Genomic DNA, 21,159 nt, shown 5'->3' with positions numbered 1-21,159 from the left:
TCCTCTTCTCCCTTTCCCTCCTTAAGAGTTTTCCTTTTGACCACCGCCTCCCTCAGTATTCCCTTCTTATCAGCCCCCCTCCCTTTTTCTCCCCTTCCCCCTTACTTCTTCCCTCCCTTCTAACCAACCCCCCCTTTTAGCCCTTTCCCCCTCCAATTGACTGTAGGATATGATAGATTTTTATAGTTAATGTAGTATGTTATTTCTTCTTCGAACCGATTGACAGGAACAGATCTCATGTAAAAATTCTTTCCCTCCCGTCTTTCCCTCTATTATGATACATTTTGTGTCTCTTCTCGATAGAGTCCTGTGCTTAACTGGTTGTGTTATTCCCTTCTTGCACCAGAACCAGTGAGGGAAAAGCTCATATAATGCTCATCTCCCTCCCTTCTTTCCCTCTATTATATTGTTTTTATGCCTCTTTGTGTGGCATAATTTACCAGTTTCTGCTTCATTCCTTCCTCTTCTTCCATTATAGTCCCTTTGTAGTCCTAAATAAGGTTTTTTTAAATTTTAATTTTGTGTAATTTATACCTATATCCTCTACTTCTCTATAAACAATTTGCTCTTATTAAATAACAGGGTGTGTGTGTGTGTGTGTGTGTATGTGTTTTCCTTGTTTACCTTTCTTTGTCTCTCTTGCATCTTGGAATTGGAGGTTGAATTTTACATTGAGCTCTGACTTTTTCATCAGGAAGGTCTGGAAATCTATTTTAATGTTGAATGACCATCTCCTTGCCTGGAAGAACATGGTCAGTTTTTCTGGGTAGGTGATCCTTGGTTGTAACCCGAGCTCTTTTGCCTTGCGGAAAATTGTATTCCACTTCCGCCAATCTTTCAGTGTAGAGGCTGCCAGGTCCTGTTTGATCCTCACTGTGGTTCTGCAATATTTGAATTGTTTCCTTCTAGTCTCTTGTAGTATTTTCTCCTTTACCTGTTAGTTCTGGAGTTTGGCCACGACATTTCTCAGTTGGGATCTCTTTTAGGAGGTAACCAGTGGATTCTCTTGACTTCTATTTTACCCTATGGTTCTAGTATCTTAGTGCAGTTTTCCTTGATGAGCTCTTGGAAGATGTTGCCAGGCTCATTTTTTTCATCATGATTTTCCAGTAGGCCTATGATTTTCAGATAATCTCTCCTGGATCCGTTTTCCAGGTCAGTTATGTTTCCATTGAGGTGTTTTACCTCTTTTTGTAATTTTTCATTCTTGATGTTTTGTTTGACTAATTCTTGGTTCCTCATAGAGTTATTCACTTCAATTTGGTTGATTTTAGTTTTTAGCAAATTATTTTTCTTGGTTAGTTTTTGAAGCTCCTTTTCCATATCATACATTTTTCTTTTTACAGAGCTATTTTCTTCATTGTAATGTTTTTCTAATTTTGCAGTTTTGATTTTAAAAGAATTATTCATTATATCTTCTATCTCTGTCGTTTGGTTTTCAGAGTTCCTTTTGAGCTCATCTAAGAAAGCTTTCTGTGCCTGAGACCAGTACCCTGTTGAGGCTTCAGCTGTTGGTGTGGAGTCATGTTTGTCTCCCTCTGAATTTGGTTCCTCCCTCTCCCTCTCATAGTAGGACTCCAGAGTCTTTGTCTATCAGTGTGCTTTTTACCCATTTTGAGGCAGGGTCCTAGCCATGCCCTTTCTCTAGGGTTCCCAAGCCTTTACTTTTTAAAGTTTTTCCCTGGAGCAATAATTACTATGTTTTCAGGGTCGGGGGTGGGGGATTGGAGCACCTGGGGTTCACTCTGCCATCCTGGTCCCTGGAACTCCAGATAGGGGCTTTTAAAATTTCTAGGCTGTGAATGAGTAGTCCCAGGAATAGCTGCTACCCCTGGCAGGGGCCCTGTATTTGACAATCCCAGCCCTGAAATGATAGGCCTGGCATTGGCCCTTGTGGTTGGTGGGTCAACTTGCCACCAGGTTGATCAGGCCTTGTTGCCCCGGGGTCCGGGCCTCTGTACTGCCCAGGGTCGTCTTCCAGGCCTCTGCCCACTTTCTGTTCTAAGCTAATTATTTTCATCACTTTCCTTCAGAGCACTTTTTTTTAATTTTAAAAATTTCTTATTTTGTTTTTAGATATTAATAATTCTTTGTAGAATACATATATACATATATGTATTTTTCCTTCCCCCCCCTTTGAGTCTCTGCTGGCAGGTATATAGAGTCCTTTTCTTCTACCTTGAATTTTTTTTAGCATCTCTGTATCTATTAGCTTTACATAGTGGTCTCTATCTTCCTTTTTCCTATGCATCTCTCCAGTCTTAGATCCTGAATTGGAGCTTGGTGTTTATTTGGTATGGATGTAATGGTTGGACAGTTTGGAAATCAGTCTACTTGATCTGTTTCTCTGTCTTGATAATTCTGTCTGTATACTCTGAAGTTTGGGGTGCTGACCTTTTTCCCCTGAGCTAGGCAAACGATATATGTTTGACTGATTAAAGTAAGCTTGTTAACCCATTTTGAGTTGCCTTCCTTTATCAAAGCAGATCTAAGAACCTGTGTTAGCAGCCACCCCGGGGACGCTGGGGTGCTTACTGCTACACTTGGTGCTAGAGCTAGGCTTTCACAATGCGATCTTTTGGGTGGGATGATCAGCCCTACTTGGTCTTGACCTCAGTCACCAGGATTCCTATGTCTTTGAGCTTCAGAGCAGTGAATCTCTAGGGCCCTCTCTGGCATTTTAGGATAGAGTTCTATACTGTTAATGGAGTTGTGAATTTATCCCACCATTTTGAGGAACAAAAACTATGCCCAAAGGGCTATAATACTCTGCATACCCTTTGATTCAGCAATATCACTCTTAGGTCTGTATCCCAAAGAGATTTTTTTAAAGGGGAAAGAACCTATTGTAATAGTAATGGGATTTAAAGATTCCCCTGTATTGGCTTGGTTTTTTGAGTGATTGTGTTAAAACCCAGAGCTTGTGAATCCCACTTGTAGGATGGACTTGTTGACATGAAAAGAGAGGGCTGAACTGGGAGGAGCTGGTGACTTGAATTTAGAGAGACACAAGCAAAGAGAAAGGCAGAAGAACTTTTTGGAAGCAGCATCTTGGAGGCAGAGAGAGATGGAGAGGATTGCTGAGGGCCAGTTTGGATTTCCCAGGACTTTTGAGAGCTGCCATCCAGAGCTGCCAAGGACTGAGGAGACATGGCGGTTATGCTGGTACTTTGTCTGACTGTTTTGATGTTGTTTTGCCAGATTTGTTCACTGGTGAAAGACAGTCCTGTTGTTGCAGAGGTCCTCGAACCTTGCTGTTTGTTCATAGCTCCTGAGACTGTTCTTCAGACAGAGAGTGGATTCTGTCCACTGGTGAAGGACAGTGCTGTTGTTGCAGAGGTCCTGGAACCTTTCTGTTGGTTCAGAAGCCCTGAAGAAGGATTTTCTTGTTGTATGTTTACAGAAATCCTGGAAGAGGGTTTTGCTGATGTTTTCAGGAGTCCTGGGACTGTTCTGCAGACAGAGAATGAATTAATGAAGACACTGGCAATGTATCTTGTGGTCTTCCTAAGCTTTGTCTCCCCAGGAACAAAGATTGCTGAGAACTTGCCTCGGGTTAAGATGAAGAAAAGACCTCTCTTTGGGTATTAAATGCTGTGCTTAAGCTTGTTATAACTCTGGGGTAGATTCAGTTGTGATCTAAGGGTAGGGAACTTTTGACTTTTTGTGCTCTGTGATTGAACAAATGAATGTACTTTACTTATGATTGGAAACTAATCTCCATTTGAGAAGAGGGGCTTTGTGATGGACTAAATGAAGGTACAGCCTAGGGGTGGAGTAGTATTTAGAAGAGGGACTTTGTGATTGACTAAATGAATGTAATGTCCAGGGGTGTAGTAGTACTTGATTGAATTACACTTGGTGAATGCTGTATTTTGAATTATGCTATATTTTGATTTTCTCTGTTCTTAATTTGTCACTGAATAAAATGGAGAGCAGCCATGCTAGTATTTTGAACCTTGGGAAGTTGCCTTTGCTTGGCATTACACCTATTTGTACAAAAATATTCATAGTGGTTTTGTTGTTGTTATTGTTGTTGTTGTTTTGTGGTGGCCAAGAATTGGAAATTGAGGGTATACCCATCAATTGGGGAATGGTTAAACAAGTTGTGGTATATGATTGTGATGGAATGGTATAGTGGGATGCTTTCAGAAAACCCTGGAAAGACTAACATGAACTGAGGCAAAATAAAACGAGCAGAACCAGGAGAACATTGTACACAGTAGCAGCAATATTGTATGATGATTAACTGTGAATGACAGTTCTTGTCATCAGTGTAAAGTTCTGAAGGGCTTATATGAAAAAATTTTGTCCACCTCTGGAGAAAGAACTGATGCATCTACTTTCTTTATTTTTCTTGTTTTCTTTGGGGGAGGTGGTGGTGGTAGTGGTAGTCTGTATTTTATTTTACAACATGACATATGGAAATATGTTTTGCATGATTGCACATGTATAACCTATAGCAGATTGCTTGCTTTTTCTTTGAGGGGGAAGGATGATAATTTGGAACTCAAAATTAAAAAAAAAATGTTTTTGCATGTAAGTTGAAAAAAAATTATTAAAAAAATAAAAGAACAGAGTGCAAAGATGTGGGCCTGGGCTGTCCCATTCTGAGAACTGCTACTCCCAATGGCTTCCAGATTCCTCACTGTGTGTTTCTGACCACTTTGGGGGCTCCTCAGGGGAGCACTCTGCTCTGACTACCTCTGAATATGTAGCCTTGTCTGAGAGGTCTCTGGTTGTGCTGTGATGCCTTTCTTCTGTTTGCATAAGTGCAGATGCTGGCTTTATTGATATTTCCCTTTCTTGTTGCCTGTGGACTTCTGGCTGACTTTGGGGAAGTCCTGAAGTAGATCAAGTCATTTCCTGTACTTTTCCATTGAATTTCTTAATCATTCTGTTTTTATTGTTATTTTATCTTTTTGTGTGTGTATTTCTTAATGTTTTGAGGTGATTGAGAGGGAACTGGGCTTAGACACAATCTCTCATTCACTTATACTGCTTGCCACCTTAATTCTCTCTATTTATTTATTTATTTTTAAGCGAGCGGGGTTAAGTAACTTGCTGAAGGTTACACGGCCAGTTATTTTTGTGTGGGTGCTGAGTATCTGAGGCTGGAACCAATCCCAGGTCTCCCGACGCTGGGGCCGGCACTCACTCACTGTGCCACCTGGCCTCCCCTAAGCAATTGGGGTTAAGTAACTTGCTCAAGGTTACATGGCCTTAATTCTCTTTATATGCATTATCTCACTCTATACTTATAATGACCCTATGAAGTAGATGTACTTAAGTATTATTTTTCTAATTTTACAGTTGGGGAAACTGAGGCTCAGGATGTTAATTGGCTTGTCCAGGGTCAAATAGATAGGGAATATAGGGTGGAACTCAAACCTATCTTTTGGCATCAAATTTAGGGTACTTTTCACTATACTATTCCTCCTCTCTAATCTTCCAAAATTAATTTTTAAAAATTTATATTTTAGGATATTAAACTTCCTTATGTAAAGGGATACCTGTACACTTAAGTTGACTTTTTTCTTTTGAGTTGGGAGATGAAGACTGGAGTACTTTCATAATAAAACACATATAATAATCAACATAGGACCTATGAATTAACTTTTCCTCAATAAGTAATATCATGTACTTTAACCCTATTCTTATTGAAAAATATTACCTTATAATCCTTGAATTGCTGTTATGTAACTTCTTTAACTTGCATTTTTAGAGATCATTGCTATTCTAATTGAGGCTAAGTGGTGAACCAGACACAGGGCCAAATGTGGTTATGCTGTCATGGTATATCATAAATCATTAACCCTTTATTAATACTTGAAATATCTTTTAGGAAGAAAGAGCTGATGGCATTGTGCAGAGGATGAATGTTGTTTCCACTGACTGTCAGGAGCTTTGTTGGTATTTTTCTGAAGAGTTTGAGAAGTAGAAGTTATGTCTCTTTTCCTTGGAGAAACTTTCTCTACAGAGCTTCCAGAAATATTTTGTACTCAGAAGTCCAAGCCTTCCTGGAGTTGAACACTGAAGTGACCAACAGTGGAAACCTTACCCCAGAAATCCAGCTGTGGCTTTTTTGACACCACAATGCAGGTTCTGGTGGGAAAAAGCTGACTTATCCTACAGTGATCCCTCCTGGGCAATCTATTGTCCAGGAGGCCAAGCTCTAACCAGGTATTTAACTACATAGAACTTGGCACAAGTTCTCATAGGACGCTATAAATCTACTATAGAGGGATAGTAACTCAGTTATTTCCCATTAAATTTAAGTTCACATTTCTTAACCACCTTGTCACCTTAGGCAAGTCATTTCACCTCTCCCACTGCAGTATGGGAGAGCTAGCACCTCTGTTATGAGAGCTTTCCAAGCTCTTTTCAGGGCTGTTCATCCAGCTTTGGTGTCCACTTGTCACCCAGCTCTCACCTGTGACTCCAAGAAGCTATAGCATACATAGTAACCAAATTCCAGTAAAACTGTTTTGGCAGATGGACTAAACCAGGTTTAGGGTAACTTACAGGCCTCATACTTGTCAGTGAGTTAGGGGGAGGTCTATCCCAAGCATGTGAAGACTTCCCCTAGCACAATGGATAGATGAGAACAGTTTGTTCCAGCAGCCATGAAGGCAGATGAAGCAGGCGCTGTGGAGTGCTTAGAGCTTGGTCAGACATCAGAGACACCAAGGTAATCCACTGCATCCCAAACCCTCACCAGTCATCTTGACTTTTGTCTTGCCACTGGACTTTGATGACTCTGGAAAGAGAGAATGAAGCTGATGACTTTGTGTAACTCTGCCTCATTTAAATTCAATGCACATGCAAGTCAAGACATACCCTGTGTTTTATTGGTCCTCTTCAAAAATGAAGGACAAAAGGGGTGGCTACGTGGCACAATTTTCTTTAATTATTTCTTGTATTATTGTATCAAGATTCTTTTTCTGATTGTAGCTTTCAGGTAGTCTCATTATTCATATTGTTTCTCTTCTTGATCTGTTCTCCAGATTAGCTGTTTTTTTTTTTAAGCAGTTGGGGTTAAGTAACTTGCTCAAGGTTACAGGGCCAGTTATTTCTGGGTGTGGTGCTAAGTATCAGAGCCCAGATTAAATCCCAGGTCATCCCGATTCTGGGGCTGGTGCTCTTACTCACTGTGCCACCTGGCCGCTCCTAAGCAATTGGGGTTAAGTAACTTGCTCAAGGTTACATGGCCAGGTGTTTCTGGGTGGGTGCTAAGTGTCTGAGCACGGATTCGATCCCAGGCCATCCCGACTCTGGGGCCAGTGCTGTTACTCACTGTACTACCTGGCCGCCCCATCATTTTTCTTATGAGATGTTGCATATTCTCTTATTGTTGTTCATTCTTTATATTTTATCATTTCTTGATCTCTTATAACCTCGCTGGCTTACCCTTGCCCTATTCTGATTTTCAAGGAGTCATTTTCTTCCTTAAGATTTTGGATCTCCTTTTATTTTTTTTTAAGTTTTAATTCAGTCTCTCTCATTTGTTTTTTTAGAGAACTTTTTAAAGTTCTCTTATGAATTCTTTTCAGGCAGGTGACCATTTGACATTACTCTTTGGGGTAGAGCAACATGACAGACAGCCCCAGCAGTGGGGGTCTTGCAGAATACCTGCAACAGCTCACTCTGTGACATCTAGTTGAGGTCTGTTAGGACCACAATCAGTCAGTCAATAAACATTTATTAACCACCTACTATTTGCTAGGCACTGTGCTAAGATTGGGAATGGGGCCAAGTCCTGGTTGGGATTTACACAAGCAGACAGAAAAAGTCCAAAGCCATGTTATGGGCCATTAGGAGACTCTTATATATAACCCAGGTGTTTGGCAGAAGGTGGATCCTAGTTGTAGCCATCAAACTCAGAATGACATAGATAGCTACATCCAAAATACAGAGGGTAAAAGAACAATCAGGTCTTCTACACATCAATTTTATGCTAACAAACTGATAGCTAAATGAAATGGATGGGATGTTCACAAAAATATAAAATGCCTAGGTTGACAGTACAAGAAATGGAGAATTTAAATTAACCCAATCTAGGAAAAAGAAATTGAACAAGCCATAAAAGAACTCCCAAAGTGTAGGAAAAAATTCAATACCAGATGATATTAGAAATGAATTATATCAAGTATTCAAAGAACAATCCTAATATTATACTGTTTGTAAAAACAGGAAAAGGAGTTCTACCAAATTCATTCTATGATATGCTTATCATAGAATACATGTGATTTTCATACTTAAACTTGGTAGAAACAAAGCAGAGAAATAAAAGTGTAGATCAGTATTCCTATTGTATATCAATGCAAAAATTAATGTTTGACAAAATACTATCAATGAAGCTACAGACACATATAAAGATTACTAAGATCAGGTTGAATTTAAACCATGAATGTAGGGTTTAGTTCAATATTAGGAAAATTTTAGCCATAATATACTAATAACAAGAAGAAATTACATATTTATATCACTATATAAAGAAAAGGCTTTTGACAAAATACAACCTGCTATTAATCAATCAATAAACATTTATTAAGCTCTCATATTAAATGAGTAGGCCCTGTGTTTAAACACTGGGGATACAAAAGGAGGTAAAAGACAATCCCTGCTCTCAAGGAATGGGGAAGACAGCATGCAAGCAAATATATATATAAAGCAAAGTATATTAGAATTAGTATTATGTTAAAAACACTAGAAGTCATAGGCAAGCATATGATTCTAAAATTAAGTGTAAGGCTGAAGGGGAGGTGGGTATGGCTAATGGTGTTGTGAAGAATGAGAGGAGGAGGTTGAATAGAGTTGTCAAGTTGTTAAAAAATGATATTGCTGCCTAACACCTAACTCTAAGGATAACTATTATCTGTGTTTCAAGTATAGACTGATCTCCCTCCTGGAGAAGGTCAAAAGGCTCAAAGAGTGCTTCTTCACATTCTAAACATTAGACTGAACCTAATAAGAAGGAATTCAATAGGGATAAATGGAAAGTCTTATACTTGGGTACAGAAATTTGGCTTCATAAATACAAGATGGAGGAGGCATAGTTATGTAGACTGCAGTTGTTTTGAAGAAGATCTAGGGGTTTTAGTAATAGCTCAGCATAAGTCATCAGTAGGATATAGCAGTCAAAAGATCTAATGCAACCTTGAGCTGTATTAAGAGAGGGAGACAATAGCCTCTCTTTACTCTGACCTCATCTGAAATATTATATTCAGATCTAGGTACCACAGTTTAATAAGGATGGTGATAGGCTGGAGAGTAACCAAGGGAGGGCAACAGGATACTAAATGGTTTTGAGTCCATGTCATAGAGTGATTGATTGGATAAACTGGGTATATTTAGCCTGAAGAAGATAATATTCAGGGAGTACAAAATAATTGGGGTTATCATAAGTAGGAAGGATTAGACTTTCTTCTGTTTGTTCCCAAAGAGCAGAAACAGAAGCAACAGGTATGAAGTTTCAAAGAGGGAAATTTAAGTTATATGCCAGGAAAAACTATAAATCAGAACTGTATAAAAGTTGAATGGGCTGCATTAAAAGGTGATCAGTTCTCCTGCCATGGAGATCTTTAAGCAGAGACTGGGTGACCACTTGTCAGGTATATTATAGTGGAGATTCATTTTGTGTTTTGTTGAACTGAAGGCCACTAAGTTCCCTTAATCACAAATTCTCATGTTTCCGTCTCGTCTGGATTGGAACTTTGTGGTAGGGCCAGACTCCACTTTCTCTCACTTTTGGATTTGTTGAAATCTGGATACCATTGCCACTGCCTTGCCATAGTTTAGGATGTTATGTCTGAAAAATGGGACAGTGAACTGGATCCAGAGCTGGAACTAGGGTCCTCTCTTTGCCTCACTCTGTGGTTTCTGCCTCTATCTCCTCAGGGCTCAGTGCAAGCACAGCCTTGGTTCCTTCTTCTTGTTGCAACAGACACCAAGAGGATATTCTGGCCTTCAGGCCTTCTGGGTGACCACCTGTGTCTCCCACAGGCAGTGACTCATTGGGAATTATCTTTTTTCCTTCCACTCTTGTTGGAAGCCTATTATATTTTTGCTTTTTGGAATATACCTCTAAGGTTACCTCTAGTTTATGTATAAGCTGCCAGGTCTTATGTGATCCTGACTATGATTCCTTGGCATTTTAATTCCTTTCTGAATGTTTAGAGTATTTTTTCTTTGACCTACCAGCTCTGGACCTTCCTGGGGCTTTTTCTTTTTGGGCTTCTTTTCAGGAGGCGATCAGTAGAATCTGTATTTTGCTCCTTGTTTCTAATAGATCTGGCAATTTTCATTTTGAAATAGACTGTCCAGATCTTTTTAAAATCATTTTTTTTAGGGAGTTCTTTAATTCTTAAATTATCTCTCCTTGAGATGATTTTCAAGGTCAGTCATTTTTTTTATATCAGATTCCTTATACTTTCTTTGATTTAAAAATAATCTTTTGATTTTGTTCTTATATTTCTTCCTCTCTTGTGGAATCATTGACCTCTAGTTTTCAGGGAATTCATTGCTTGAGTAAGGTCTGCCATATTCTAAGCAGGGCCAGAAAACTAGTATATCCAGTGACTACAGCATTATAAATGGAACAAAACTGAACAAACCTGAATGTTGTCAAAGTATAAAGTAGATGTGTGGCCCCAAAGCTGAGATATAAGATGACATACCTCTTCTTCCTTTGCAGAACTTGGGGTCTATGAATTTGGAACATTGCAATAATAACAGGTTTTTTTTTTTCGATGTGTAAGTTAATTTTAATTAATTTTCCCTCTTTTTTCTTTTAAAAAATTATTAGATATCGCTTTCTGGGAGAAGGATAAATGGAGATATTTAGGCAACATAAAAATAAAGATATCAAAAACAATTTTTAAAAATTATTTACTGAGGCAGCTAGGTGACACAGTGAATAGAGCACCAGCCCAGAAGTCAGGAGGACCTGAATTCAAAACTGGCCTCAGACACTTAACACACTTACTAGCTGTGTGACTTTGGGCAAGTCACTTAACCCCAATTGCCTTAACTTCCCCCCACTCCAAAAAAAAAAGATTTATTACTTTCTGTTCTAAGTTTTTCTATCTCTTGCTTCATTTCTTGAATGTATTCATGTTGTCCTTGTGGAAAATCAATTTTTTTCTTTGAATCACCGTTTGTAGTTGTCATGAAGTTATTCTCTCCTGTTGGGTTGGAATTTTTAGGATATCAGGATCTATAATAATTATTTATGGTAGTCATTGTCTCCTTTTTAAATCGGCTCTCTAGCTTCAGTTACTGAATTGGAGCTTTGTGCCCTGGTCAGGCTCTGTTTCCCCGCTGCAGTTGTGAGTGGGATGGTTGACCCTGCTTGGTCTTGACATGAGTCACTTGGGTTCCTTTGCTGACCTCCAACTCCAGGGGTTAGATCCCCTTCAGACCTTTGAGATTTAGAGTACTAGATCTTCATGGATACATGGCATTTCAGTCTAGTATTGTGGGGATGTTCAAGCCCCTGGGTTTGGGGCAGCCTTGTTTGGCAGCTACACATCCTCAGCCACCTTGAAGGTCCCTAATGTGGGTTTCCAACTACTGTGGACTTTCTCAGAGGGTCCCTTTACTCTTGCTGATTCAATACATAGAGCCTTGTAGATAACAAATACCTCTAATCCATACCTGCTCATGATGAGAAGCTGCCATATTGTTTAGTTAAGCTAGTACTGGATTTGCTGTTGATCTCCATTCCTACTGCCCAGAGGTTTCTGGGTGGACTTTTGTGTAGTGCTGGAGTGGGAAAAGTTACTTGTTTTTCTGTTGTGGTTTTATGGTTTATTGTGTTACTGCCTCAATGCATTTAGACTCAGACCACCTCTAATCCAAGGATAGGCATTTATTGGGAATGACACCTCCAACAGGCTGAGTTCCTAGAGAAACCAGCAACTTAGTAAGACAAGACTGGCAATTTTATAGTGTAATGATGCTGATTACACAACAGAAATTATTAATATTAAAAAGGCGGGAGGGGTTGGTTAAGGGATCAGGGGTGATAAAAGGATTTGTTTTATAAAACTTGTTCTGTCAAAAGGCCACATCCAAGGACCTAGAAGTCCACATGTGGCCTTAAGGCTACAGGTTCCCCACCCCTGGTAGGTAACGGGGAGGGGTTTGTTAAGGGATTAGGTAATGGGGGAAGGTCCCAGCCTAAGTGGTATTGCTCCTGTGATTATCCATAATACAGAAAAACCTGTTGTGGGGGGGCTTATATGTATGATAATAATATTATAATAAACCTCCCTACATCATAAACTCACCTAAGGGACAGCTTTTGTTATTATAATAATATATTATATTATATATGCATATATATGTATATATGCACAGGTGCATACTTAGGGAAAGTACTGTCTATTGTTTTGGGTCCCATATCCTGCTTACGCATCCTGGCTGCTTTCTAAGTGGCCAACTATTATAGTCCTGTCTGGATTAGATGGATGTGGTTGTGGCTGAGTGCATGCACACACTTTTTGTTTCTGTGGGAAATGAGGAATGGGTCTGGGATCCCATCACATGGCCTGCTGTTCTAGTGAGAAATATGAGTTCATGGACACATCTGTTCTAGTGAGCAGTGAAGCATATATGAGGAAATTAGGGTATTAAGTTGTGTGTGGGGGGGCAGTGGGCCTGCTGTTCAGTGAGGCCTATGATTGAGTCTGGGGGGCTATGGTATTGGTTAAAGCTGGATTGTGTGGTTAAATCTGGACATACCTGTTGTTCCATGAGGCCTATAAGGAAGTTAGAATATTGGGGGTGGGGGCAGCTTTATTAGGATTCCATTACTTTTAATTGGTTTTCTTGATCATTATTAAATTTTATACAGTTTTTTTAGTTTTTTTTGCTGAAGTAGATATATGGGAACTGTAAACAGCTATCTTGTCTGGAAATGCCTCGAATATGCCTAACCAGAGTGCCCAGGCTTCAGGCTATCTTCCTGTGCAATCCTAGACAGGATAGAGAGTTCATGTTCTCTCTTTTTAAAATTGTTTCATTTAGTACCTTTAAAATCTTTGTGGTGGCATTTCTGAGGGAACTATACCATTTTTGCCAGAAGTCATGAAATCACTTCTTCCTCTTTTCCCTCTTTCTCCGTATTTCTTCCTTACTCTATTTTCTTCCTTCTGAAGGTCAGGGGTAAGGGATAGAGATGGGTAGAAGTGGCTAGGGAATAATTCAGTTAATTTTCTTCTCTAAAAGTTCTCTTTCACAGTCTTTATTTCCCTGTCAGGAAGGTTTTACTCTCTTGAATTAATTGAAATTCTTTAGGAAATCAAATAAATGTGATTATATAACCCCTATAACGCTCAAGCATCCTTTAAAATATTGAAAATCTGCTTAATTTGAGTGGAATTACTCACATTCCCACATTCTCTTTTAGTTTTTATTTCTTATTAATAATTAAAAACGCTTCTAGTAAAAATGGCAAGATATGCAAAATCAAGGAATAGAAACCTCTGTAACTGAACCCAACAAGTGGATCTGAGTATTTACTTCCAGAGCCAACCAGGGTGGGGAAACAGTAGTCTGTCAACAAGCACTCTCTGGAATTTCCAACCCTGAATTCTCAGTTTACTTCCCAAAGGGACACACACATATGTGGAATGTTACCTTCATATATCCTACTTCTCTGTCAGTTAGCAATTTGTGAATCATGTTTTGAAAACGAGTAACTTTAAAGATCTGTATATCAGTAGGTACAGAAAAAACTGAAACTGCTGAAATTTTTCTTCGGTGACCTGTCTCTAGTTTTACTTTTTCCTTTTCCTCATGTATAAGCTCAGGCCTCCTCTGCTCTACTGAAACTTCTAGAACCTGGAAATTCAGAATCCACATTGACTCTTCTCTTCCCCATGTCATCTCTTACTACTCCCCTTCTTGCTTCACACACATTGAGACATACATACATCACAGCAATCATAGCCAGTTCATACAGAAGGGTCTTTGCTTACAATTTAATAAAATCAGAAGAAACTGTCTACAAGGGTATATGGCTTACTAATTACATAGAGATTTCGCTTCCTTAAATATAGAAATGTCCCTAGAGATGGAAGATTGTGTAGTAATTAACCATTCATATTAGAATTATTACTAAGGTATGAAGTATGTTCATTTAAGCAATATTTATTTCTTCTCCATTGTAAATATGCAGAAGTATCTGTTAGCAACATCTCAACCTTTTTACATATAAACACTACTCACAACCAAAAGGGAAATACAATTTATGTAGGTTGTCTGAATGCTTAAATGACTTGGCTACTCCTAAGTAGAATAATGTGATAAAGAATTAAAAATGCATGTACTTAGCAACTAACTATATTTTTTTCTTAGTTGCAGGTATGGCTACTTTGTTGAACTGCAAATTAAATAAACTGGACCCCCTTCCCATTTTAACTAAAAACATCTTGGACTCAGAACCAGTTAAGTGGGAACTCATTGTCCTAGGAGATGTTTTATGATGAAGAACTTTCAGATAGACTTCTTCAATGGTTGAGGAAATCCATTTGGACTCATGGAACAAAAGTGCTGATTGGTGATCCGGGGAGACCAGAATTCTGTGGACACAGTATTCAGAATCACTTATAGAAAGTAGTAACATATTCACTTCCAGAGCTTATTGAAGGAAACAATAGTCTGATAACAAGCACTGTCTGGAATTTACAATTCTGAGTTCTGTTTACTTTCCAAAGGGATACACACACACATATACATTGATTGTTACCTTCATGTACACTACTCCTCTGTCAGTGCATAATTTATGCATCATGTTTTGAAGAAGTAACTTTAAAAATCTGGGAGGATTGCTCTTTTTTTTATATACTTGCATTTCCTTTGATGGCAGTTATATAAGCCTTCTGTTTCCTGATTGTTAATATCATTTTGAAATTAAAAAATTATTAGAGTTTTCAGAGTTAAAAAAATCATTTTATTGGTATTTTTTATTTTTTATTACCTACATTTGCTAGTATGTTTCCCCTTATCCTCTCACAGGGAAAGGAAAAAAGAAAAAAACCCAACTCTCCTTTCTCACCTTATCCTTGTAGAATCGTTTCTTCTCTCTTCATAACTTTCTACAGTCTGGCTTCTGACCTTTTCAACTGAAATTGTAAATTGTCCTCCCCTAAGTTGCTAATGATCTCTTAAGTGAAAATCTAATGGCCTTTTCTGCTTCCTGCAGCCTTTGACACTATCAATCACCCTCTTCTCCTTGATGCTTTCTTCTCTCTAGGTTTCAGTGACATTGCTTGCTCCTGGTTCTCTTCCTCTCTGACCACTCCTTAGTTTCCTTTGCATTTAAATCTGCACTGAGGTCATACTTGCTAACCAATCCAAAGAGTTCCATCCTGAGCCCTTTTCTCTTCTTCCTCTATAGTAGTTTATTTGGTGAAATTTGATTTCATCAGCTGCCATGGATTCAATTATCATCTCTATGCAAATGATTCTCAAATCTAAACTCCCTGTTGACCTCTAGTCTTATATTTCCAATTGCCTAATAGACATCTCGAAATGGATGTTCTGTAGACATCTTCAGTTCAACATATCCAAAGCTGAACTCATCTTTCCTATAGGTTTGAAATGAGCCCATGTGAGACAGACCTTGAAGTAATAAAGAATTTATTGAGAGGCAGCTAGGTGGTACAGTGAATAGAGCACCAGCCCTGGAGTCAGGACGACCTGAATTCAAACCGGGCCTCAGAAACTTAACACTTACCAGCCATGTGACCTCGGGCAAGTCACTTAATCCCAATTGCCTTCCAAAAAACAAAAACAAAAAAAAAGAATTTATTGAAAGAGGAATATAAGAGCTTCCAGAGCATATGCATATAAGTAGTCTGCTATTGAGACTACAAAAAGACTTCTCATGCCACAAACCAAAATAAGCTTGAAATGGGTACATGATTTAGACATAAAGGATAATATAACAAACAAATTAGTAGAACATGAAAGAAATCAGATCTATGGAAAGGAGAAGAGTTTATGACCAAATGAAATAGAGAGAGGTTTATGGGGAAAAAAACCAGAAAATCTTATTCACAGAAAATTGAAAAGGTTTTGGACAGGGGGCGGCCAGGTGGCTCAGCGAGTAAGAGCACCGGCTCCAGTGTTGGGATGACCTGGATCAAATCCGGGCTCAGATACTCAGCACCACACCCAGAAATAATAATAACTGGCCGTGTAACCTTGAGCAAGTTACTTAACCCCGATTGCTTTAAAAAAAAAAAAAAAGGTTTTGGACAAAGGCTTTTTGTAGTTAAAATTAGAAGAAAAGCAGGAAACTGACAAAAAAAAATCTTTGCAGCAAGTTTCTCTAGTAAAGGTCAGGTTTCTCAAATACAAATATGGAACTGAGCCAAATTTCTAAGAATAAGAGCCATTCCCTGTAATGCTAATGGTATAGGAAGATCTTCCCTGCCCATTAATAGGCCCTGCTTTGAACTCTGGCCTATCCTACAGCTCAGTCACATGGAGCCTGAGTCTCATGGAGCTCAGACTGGAAGGAGCTTGCCCAAGAAGAAAGGAGAGGGAGAGCAGGCAGAGCAGACAGAGAGAAGCAAACGTAGGGAGGAATTTTTCTAGGGGAACTTGTCTTTCTGGGGAGGCCTGACAGAAGGTTTAAGATGCTGGTGCTCAGTACCCTGTTAAATCTTACCTCCTGGCATTCTAATGATGTTCCAAAGAAATACTTTGGTTTTGCTTTTAAGGAAGAGAGTTTATTATATTTTGCGAATTTACCCTGGAAATATGCATGCATATTCATAGTGGTTAAATTCCCCAATTGATAAATTGTCAAAGCATATGAACAGGCAGGTTTCAGAGGAAGAAATCAGAGCTATCAATAGTCATGTGAAAAAGTGCTCTAAATGACTAATAAATGGAGAAATGCAAATTAAAACAATTCTGAGGTACCACTTCACACTCATCAGATTGGCTAAGAAAACAGAAAAGGAAAATGACAAAAGCTAGAAGGGATATGGAAATATAGGCATATTAATGTACTGTCAGTGGGGCTATAAATTAGTCTAGCCATTCTGGAAGCAACTTGGAACTATGTACCAAAAGTTATTAAACTGTATATACTCTTTGACCCTCCAAATTGTCTATACTTCAAAAGAGATAAAAGGAAAAGGACCTATATGTTTAAAAAAAAACACATTTATAGTAGCTCTTTTCATGGCAACAAAGAATTAGAAACTGAGGGGATGCCCATCAGTTGAGGAATGGCCAAAGAAGTCATGCTGTATGAATGTGAAGGGATATTATTGAGATATAAGAAATGAAGGGGATAGTTTTAAAATGACCTGGGAAGACTTGTATGAACTGATACAAAATGAAGTGAGAAGCAAAATTTACACATTAACAGTGGTATTATAAAGATTATCAGTTGAAAAAGACAGTGAAAGATCAACACAATGACCCATCAAAGTTCCAAGGACTATCAACTCAGGGATTCAGAGTGCAGTTGAAGCATATTTTTTTCCTATTTCAATTTCTTTTTAATTTTTCAGACTATGGCTAATGTGGAACTTTGTTTTCAGGATTTCATATTTTTAATGGGTTTTGTATTTCTTGCCTTCTTATGGTTGAGGGAAGGTTGCAGGGAGGGAGAGAATCAGGAACTGAAAATCAAATTAAAAATAAATTTCAAAAAAAGAGACAAGAGGAAATCACAGTGGCACTCCTTTTTGTATACATGGCAAAATAGTAGTTTCTATGGGTATCTAGAAATAATTCAGATATAATGCAACTATTTCTGAGAACTTATTTCAGTACAACTATTTTTCAGAAGTTATTTCAATACAACTGTTTGAATAACAAGTTAACAAGATAACAAATGTTATCATCCCATTTTTATTAGTAGATTTATCATGACTTAGGTGTATTGATAATGTTGGCATAACATTGGCAGAGGAATCGGTTTAGATTTTGTTCCAATATGTGGTCCATTACGAGGCTGAGGCTGTCATCTAGTTCAGAGTGGGAGTGTTTACCAAAGAAAGTCACTAAGGAACCATATAGAGAATGAAAATAATATGGCCAGTTTGGTAATAAAAGGATTTAAAATTGAAAAATCCAAGTGGGAATCTAAACAATGGGAGTCAAAGGCCAAGGGTATAGGTTTTCAACAAAGTTTATAAGGCAGTTATTATTTTCATGAGAGTTTAAAGTATAATGCAGATGTGGCAACAGAAGAGCTCAAATAGCCATAGTAAAATGTAGTAGTGTTGCTGATGAGAATGGAGTATAACTGTGAAAAGAATTACCTGAGTTGGCATGTTTTAAAAATATGGTAATTTTTGGTGTTTCTGGTAGTAGGAAAAGAAGCACTGTTGAGTAAGGGTCATTTAATTCTTCATGGTGCTTTCCCTGCCCACAAAAGATTTGATTTTGTTAACTACTTTATCTTCTGGTACTTGACTGTACTTTATCTTCCACCATAACGTAACTGTTTAATTCTGTCAACAAAGTACAAAATGTTTTTTGAATGAATAAAATGATCATTAACTTTCCTGGAAAACTAGATTACAAAGCCATAGAGACCTCAGACAACTTTAGGAAATAAATTATAAAATTAAACCCAAATATCTTGTGTGTTCCTTTCAAAAGTATACAGTGTCTTGTGAATGATTTTAATTGCTTAGAAGTTGTTATGCAAATTACCTAACAATAAAATATAGGTTTTGCTGTATATTTGACATTAAATTTTATTGTGTTTTACTTTCAGAATAATATCAAGCTCAGGAAAAAAAACCGCCCATTTTAAACATTTGTACAAAAAGCCATTATTTTTGTAATGGTCATATATGCACAATGTCACCAAATAGTGGTGAATATAAAGAGTAACCAGAAATAATGCTGAATATAAATCCTTTCCACTAAAACATTTATTACAACTTTGTACCATATACTACCACTCTCTCCACACAATCTCTTCCCCACCTCTGACACACAATCCTTTATAACATTTTATACTTAAGTGAAACAGGAAAGAACTTGACATATTATAGAAGTTTTACGTTTAAAGAACAGAATTCCATAAATCTTCCTTCTTAAGGAAAAATGCTTATCTAAACATGCACACATACAGAATCTCACTTTCAGGTTATTAGGATAAATTAGTTCATAATGCCTTTTCAATCCCTGAATAACTATAAAAAGATTTGTGATCACGTCTGACCTAGATACTTCAATTTAAAGACATAAGGTTTATATTTTATTGTCTGGAAACTGTAGATTTTCAGTATATAACCATATAATGGAATTTCTTATTTATAGCTGAATGTTATTTGTTAGTGGTAAGGCTTACTACTTTCTGAATGTGAGGTGGCCCAAAACAAATTTCTAAGTAAAAGGAAATCACTTCAAACAGGAAATACTTAAGACCTTTAAGTTTTAGTTTTGTAGTTAAAATACAGTGAATTCAGTTCACCTTTTTCAGTAGCTTAGTTTAGTGAGTTCACTTCTGATCTGTATTAATGGCGTAAAAAAAAACAACAGGTAAAAGATAACCTGTCATCAAGAGCCATAATTCTAGAAATTTGGATTGTGGCACTGATAATAATGAAAAACAAGTCTAACCTAAAGTTCAAATTTCCTCCCAAATCACGGTGTCATTTAGTTTTTCTTTTCTTTCCTAGGTTGTTATTTTTGGTAAATTAGGTCTGGAAGCCAAAATAGCAATTCATCTGTTGAATAGTGCTCAAATTCTTGCAGGATTAAGTATGGAAGGTCAATCACCATTGTCCATGAATCTTCTCCTTAGAAATTAGTTTTGCTGAAGGCCTACCTTTCCTGTACTCTGGTAGTTGCTTCCACTGCTATAAACAGCAGCATTCATTTATTTTCTGAGATATTCTTACATAGTTTCTCTACCTTATTCCTTCTCAAATAAGGGGCCTAAAATATCTCTCAATAAGTAGGAGACAAAATAAATCAGGTATTTTCTACTTTCTAAAAAAGTAAACATGAAGCTGATCAGAAATCTTTGAAGCATTACTTCATTCAGTCTTTCTGAGACTAATTGTCATGGTTTATTTCAAGTATCTCACTTTTTTAAAAAAACATTTTCATCATTTCTAAGAAAATGAGCAACAAATATTTGAAGAATAAAGCCAAGAAAGACTGAATAACTCAAGTCATAGGATAGGGATAGAACCAAACCTGATATCACACTTCTTTGCGAAATGATAGGGAATTTGATGTCAAGAATGCTGTAGTAATTATTAAAATGTGTGTTTCCTGTTTGGCTGAAGAGCCAGTTCAAAAGAAAATTTTACGGGCTATGATCAGATTTTCTGTTTAGCAAGTGGATCCTGACCATTAAAAAGATAGGAATTAGGAAAGATTTAATTAATTTAATTAGTTTAATTTATTCTCCTAATTCATCAATTATTTAGGTAAGAAAGAGAAGCAGCAGGGAAAATCTGTCATTTTACATTATGCATATTTCACATGGGGTTTTAATGTGTAAAAAAATACAAAATCCCAAAGAATGAGAAAGGTCATAGTCACAACAGTAATAACATTTAAAAATAGCGACTCTCTAAAGAAAAAAAGTAATGGCAACAGTTTTATTTGCATTTTGGAGGAGTTTAGTTTTACCATCAAAGCAAAAATTTAGCATATCTGCAGATATAACTAGTCATTTTGAATCTGATAGTTTAAAAAAAGACAATAAATCAATATGGCATGCTTAAGTAAAAATAGAAAGTCAATCTCCACAGTCATTTCGAGGAAAAATGGCAAAAATTGTTATAGTTTTAATAAACATCAATAAACAGTCCACGTGACTTGTTTGATTTTGTTTGGGCCCACTAACCGCTCCAAGACTTCTCTGGAATGATCTATAAAAGAAAATCACAATGAGTAACTCACAGTAAGTGAAGATACACATGTAGAAGGTACAGAGTCTATTTCATGGCAGTGATCTGATAGTCTTCTTTGGCATGGCCATTTTTATGTAGTCTTTTAAAAATAAATAAAATAGTCAAAGACAAAACCAAAACAACTGCTGAACATTAAACAGTAGTGATATTTACCCTAATTTTACTTCTTTTTCATAATAATAGAACAAGAATTCTATAGAATTTAACTTAGTCTCCTATAGAAGTCAAATTAGAAACATAA

The 21,159-nt window shown here is 37.4% G+C and overlaps 1 protein-coding gene and 1 long non-coding RNA gene across 5 annotated transcripts in view; one reads left to right on the top strand and one right to left on the bottom strand.

The window, feature by feature from the left end:
- Positions 1–14,954, top strand: part of LOC138166404 (uncharacterized) — a 31,649-nt gene extending 16,695 nt beyond the window's left edge. For both annotated transcript variants that reach the window (XR_011169589.1, XR_011169588.1), the window contains exon 2: positions 14,365–14,954. This is a non-coding gene — a long non-coding RNA (uncharacterized lncRNA). The remainder of the gene's footprint in view (positions 1–14,364) is intronic.
- Positions 14,955–20,367: 5,413 nt separating this feature from the next.
- AMN1 (antagonist of mitotic exit network 1 homolog) overlaps positions 20,368–21,159 on the bottom strand; it is an 84,470-nt gene continuing 83,678 nt past the window's right edge. For all 3 annotated transcript variants that reach the window (XM_069094858.1, XM_069094857.1, XM_069094859.1), the window contains one exon: positions 20,368–20,876. In XM_069094858.1, the coding sequence (XP_068950959.1) occupies positions 20,803–20,876 (74 nt within the window). In that variant the 3' untranslated portion in view covers positions 20,368–20,802. The remainder of the gene's footprint in view (positions 20,877–21,159) is intronic.

This window comes from Petaurus breviceps, unplaced genomic scaffold (assembly GCF_028583685.1).
Source record: "Petaurus breviceps papuanus isolate PSGF00001 unplaced genomic scaffold, PetGlider_PUasm1.0 221, whole genome shotgun sequence".
In the NCBI taxonomy this organism is placed as follows: domain Eukaryota; kingdom Metazoa; phylum Chordata; class Mammalia; order Diprotodontia; family Petauridae; genus Petaurus; species Petaurus breviceps.
This window is presented reverse-complemented; position numbering and strand designations above follow the sequence as displayed.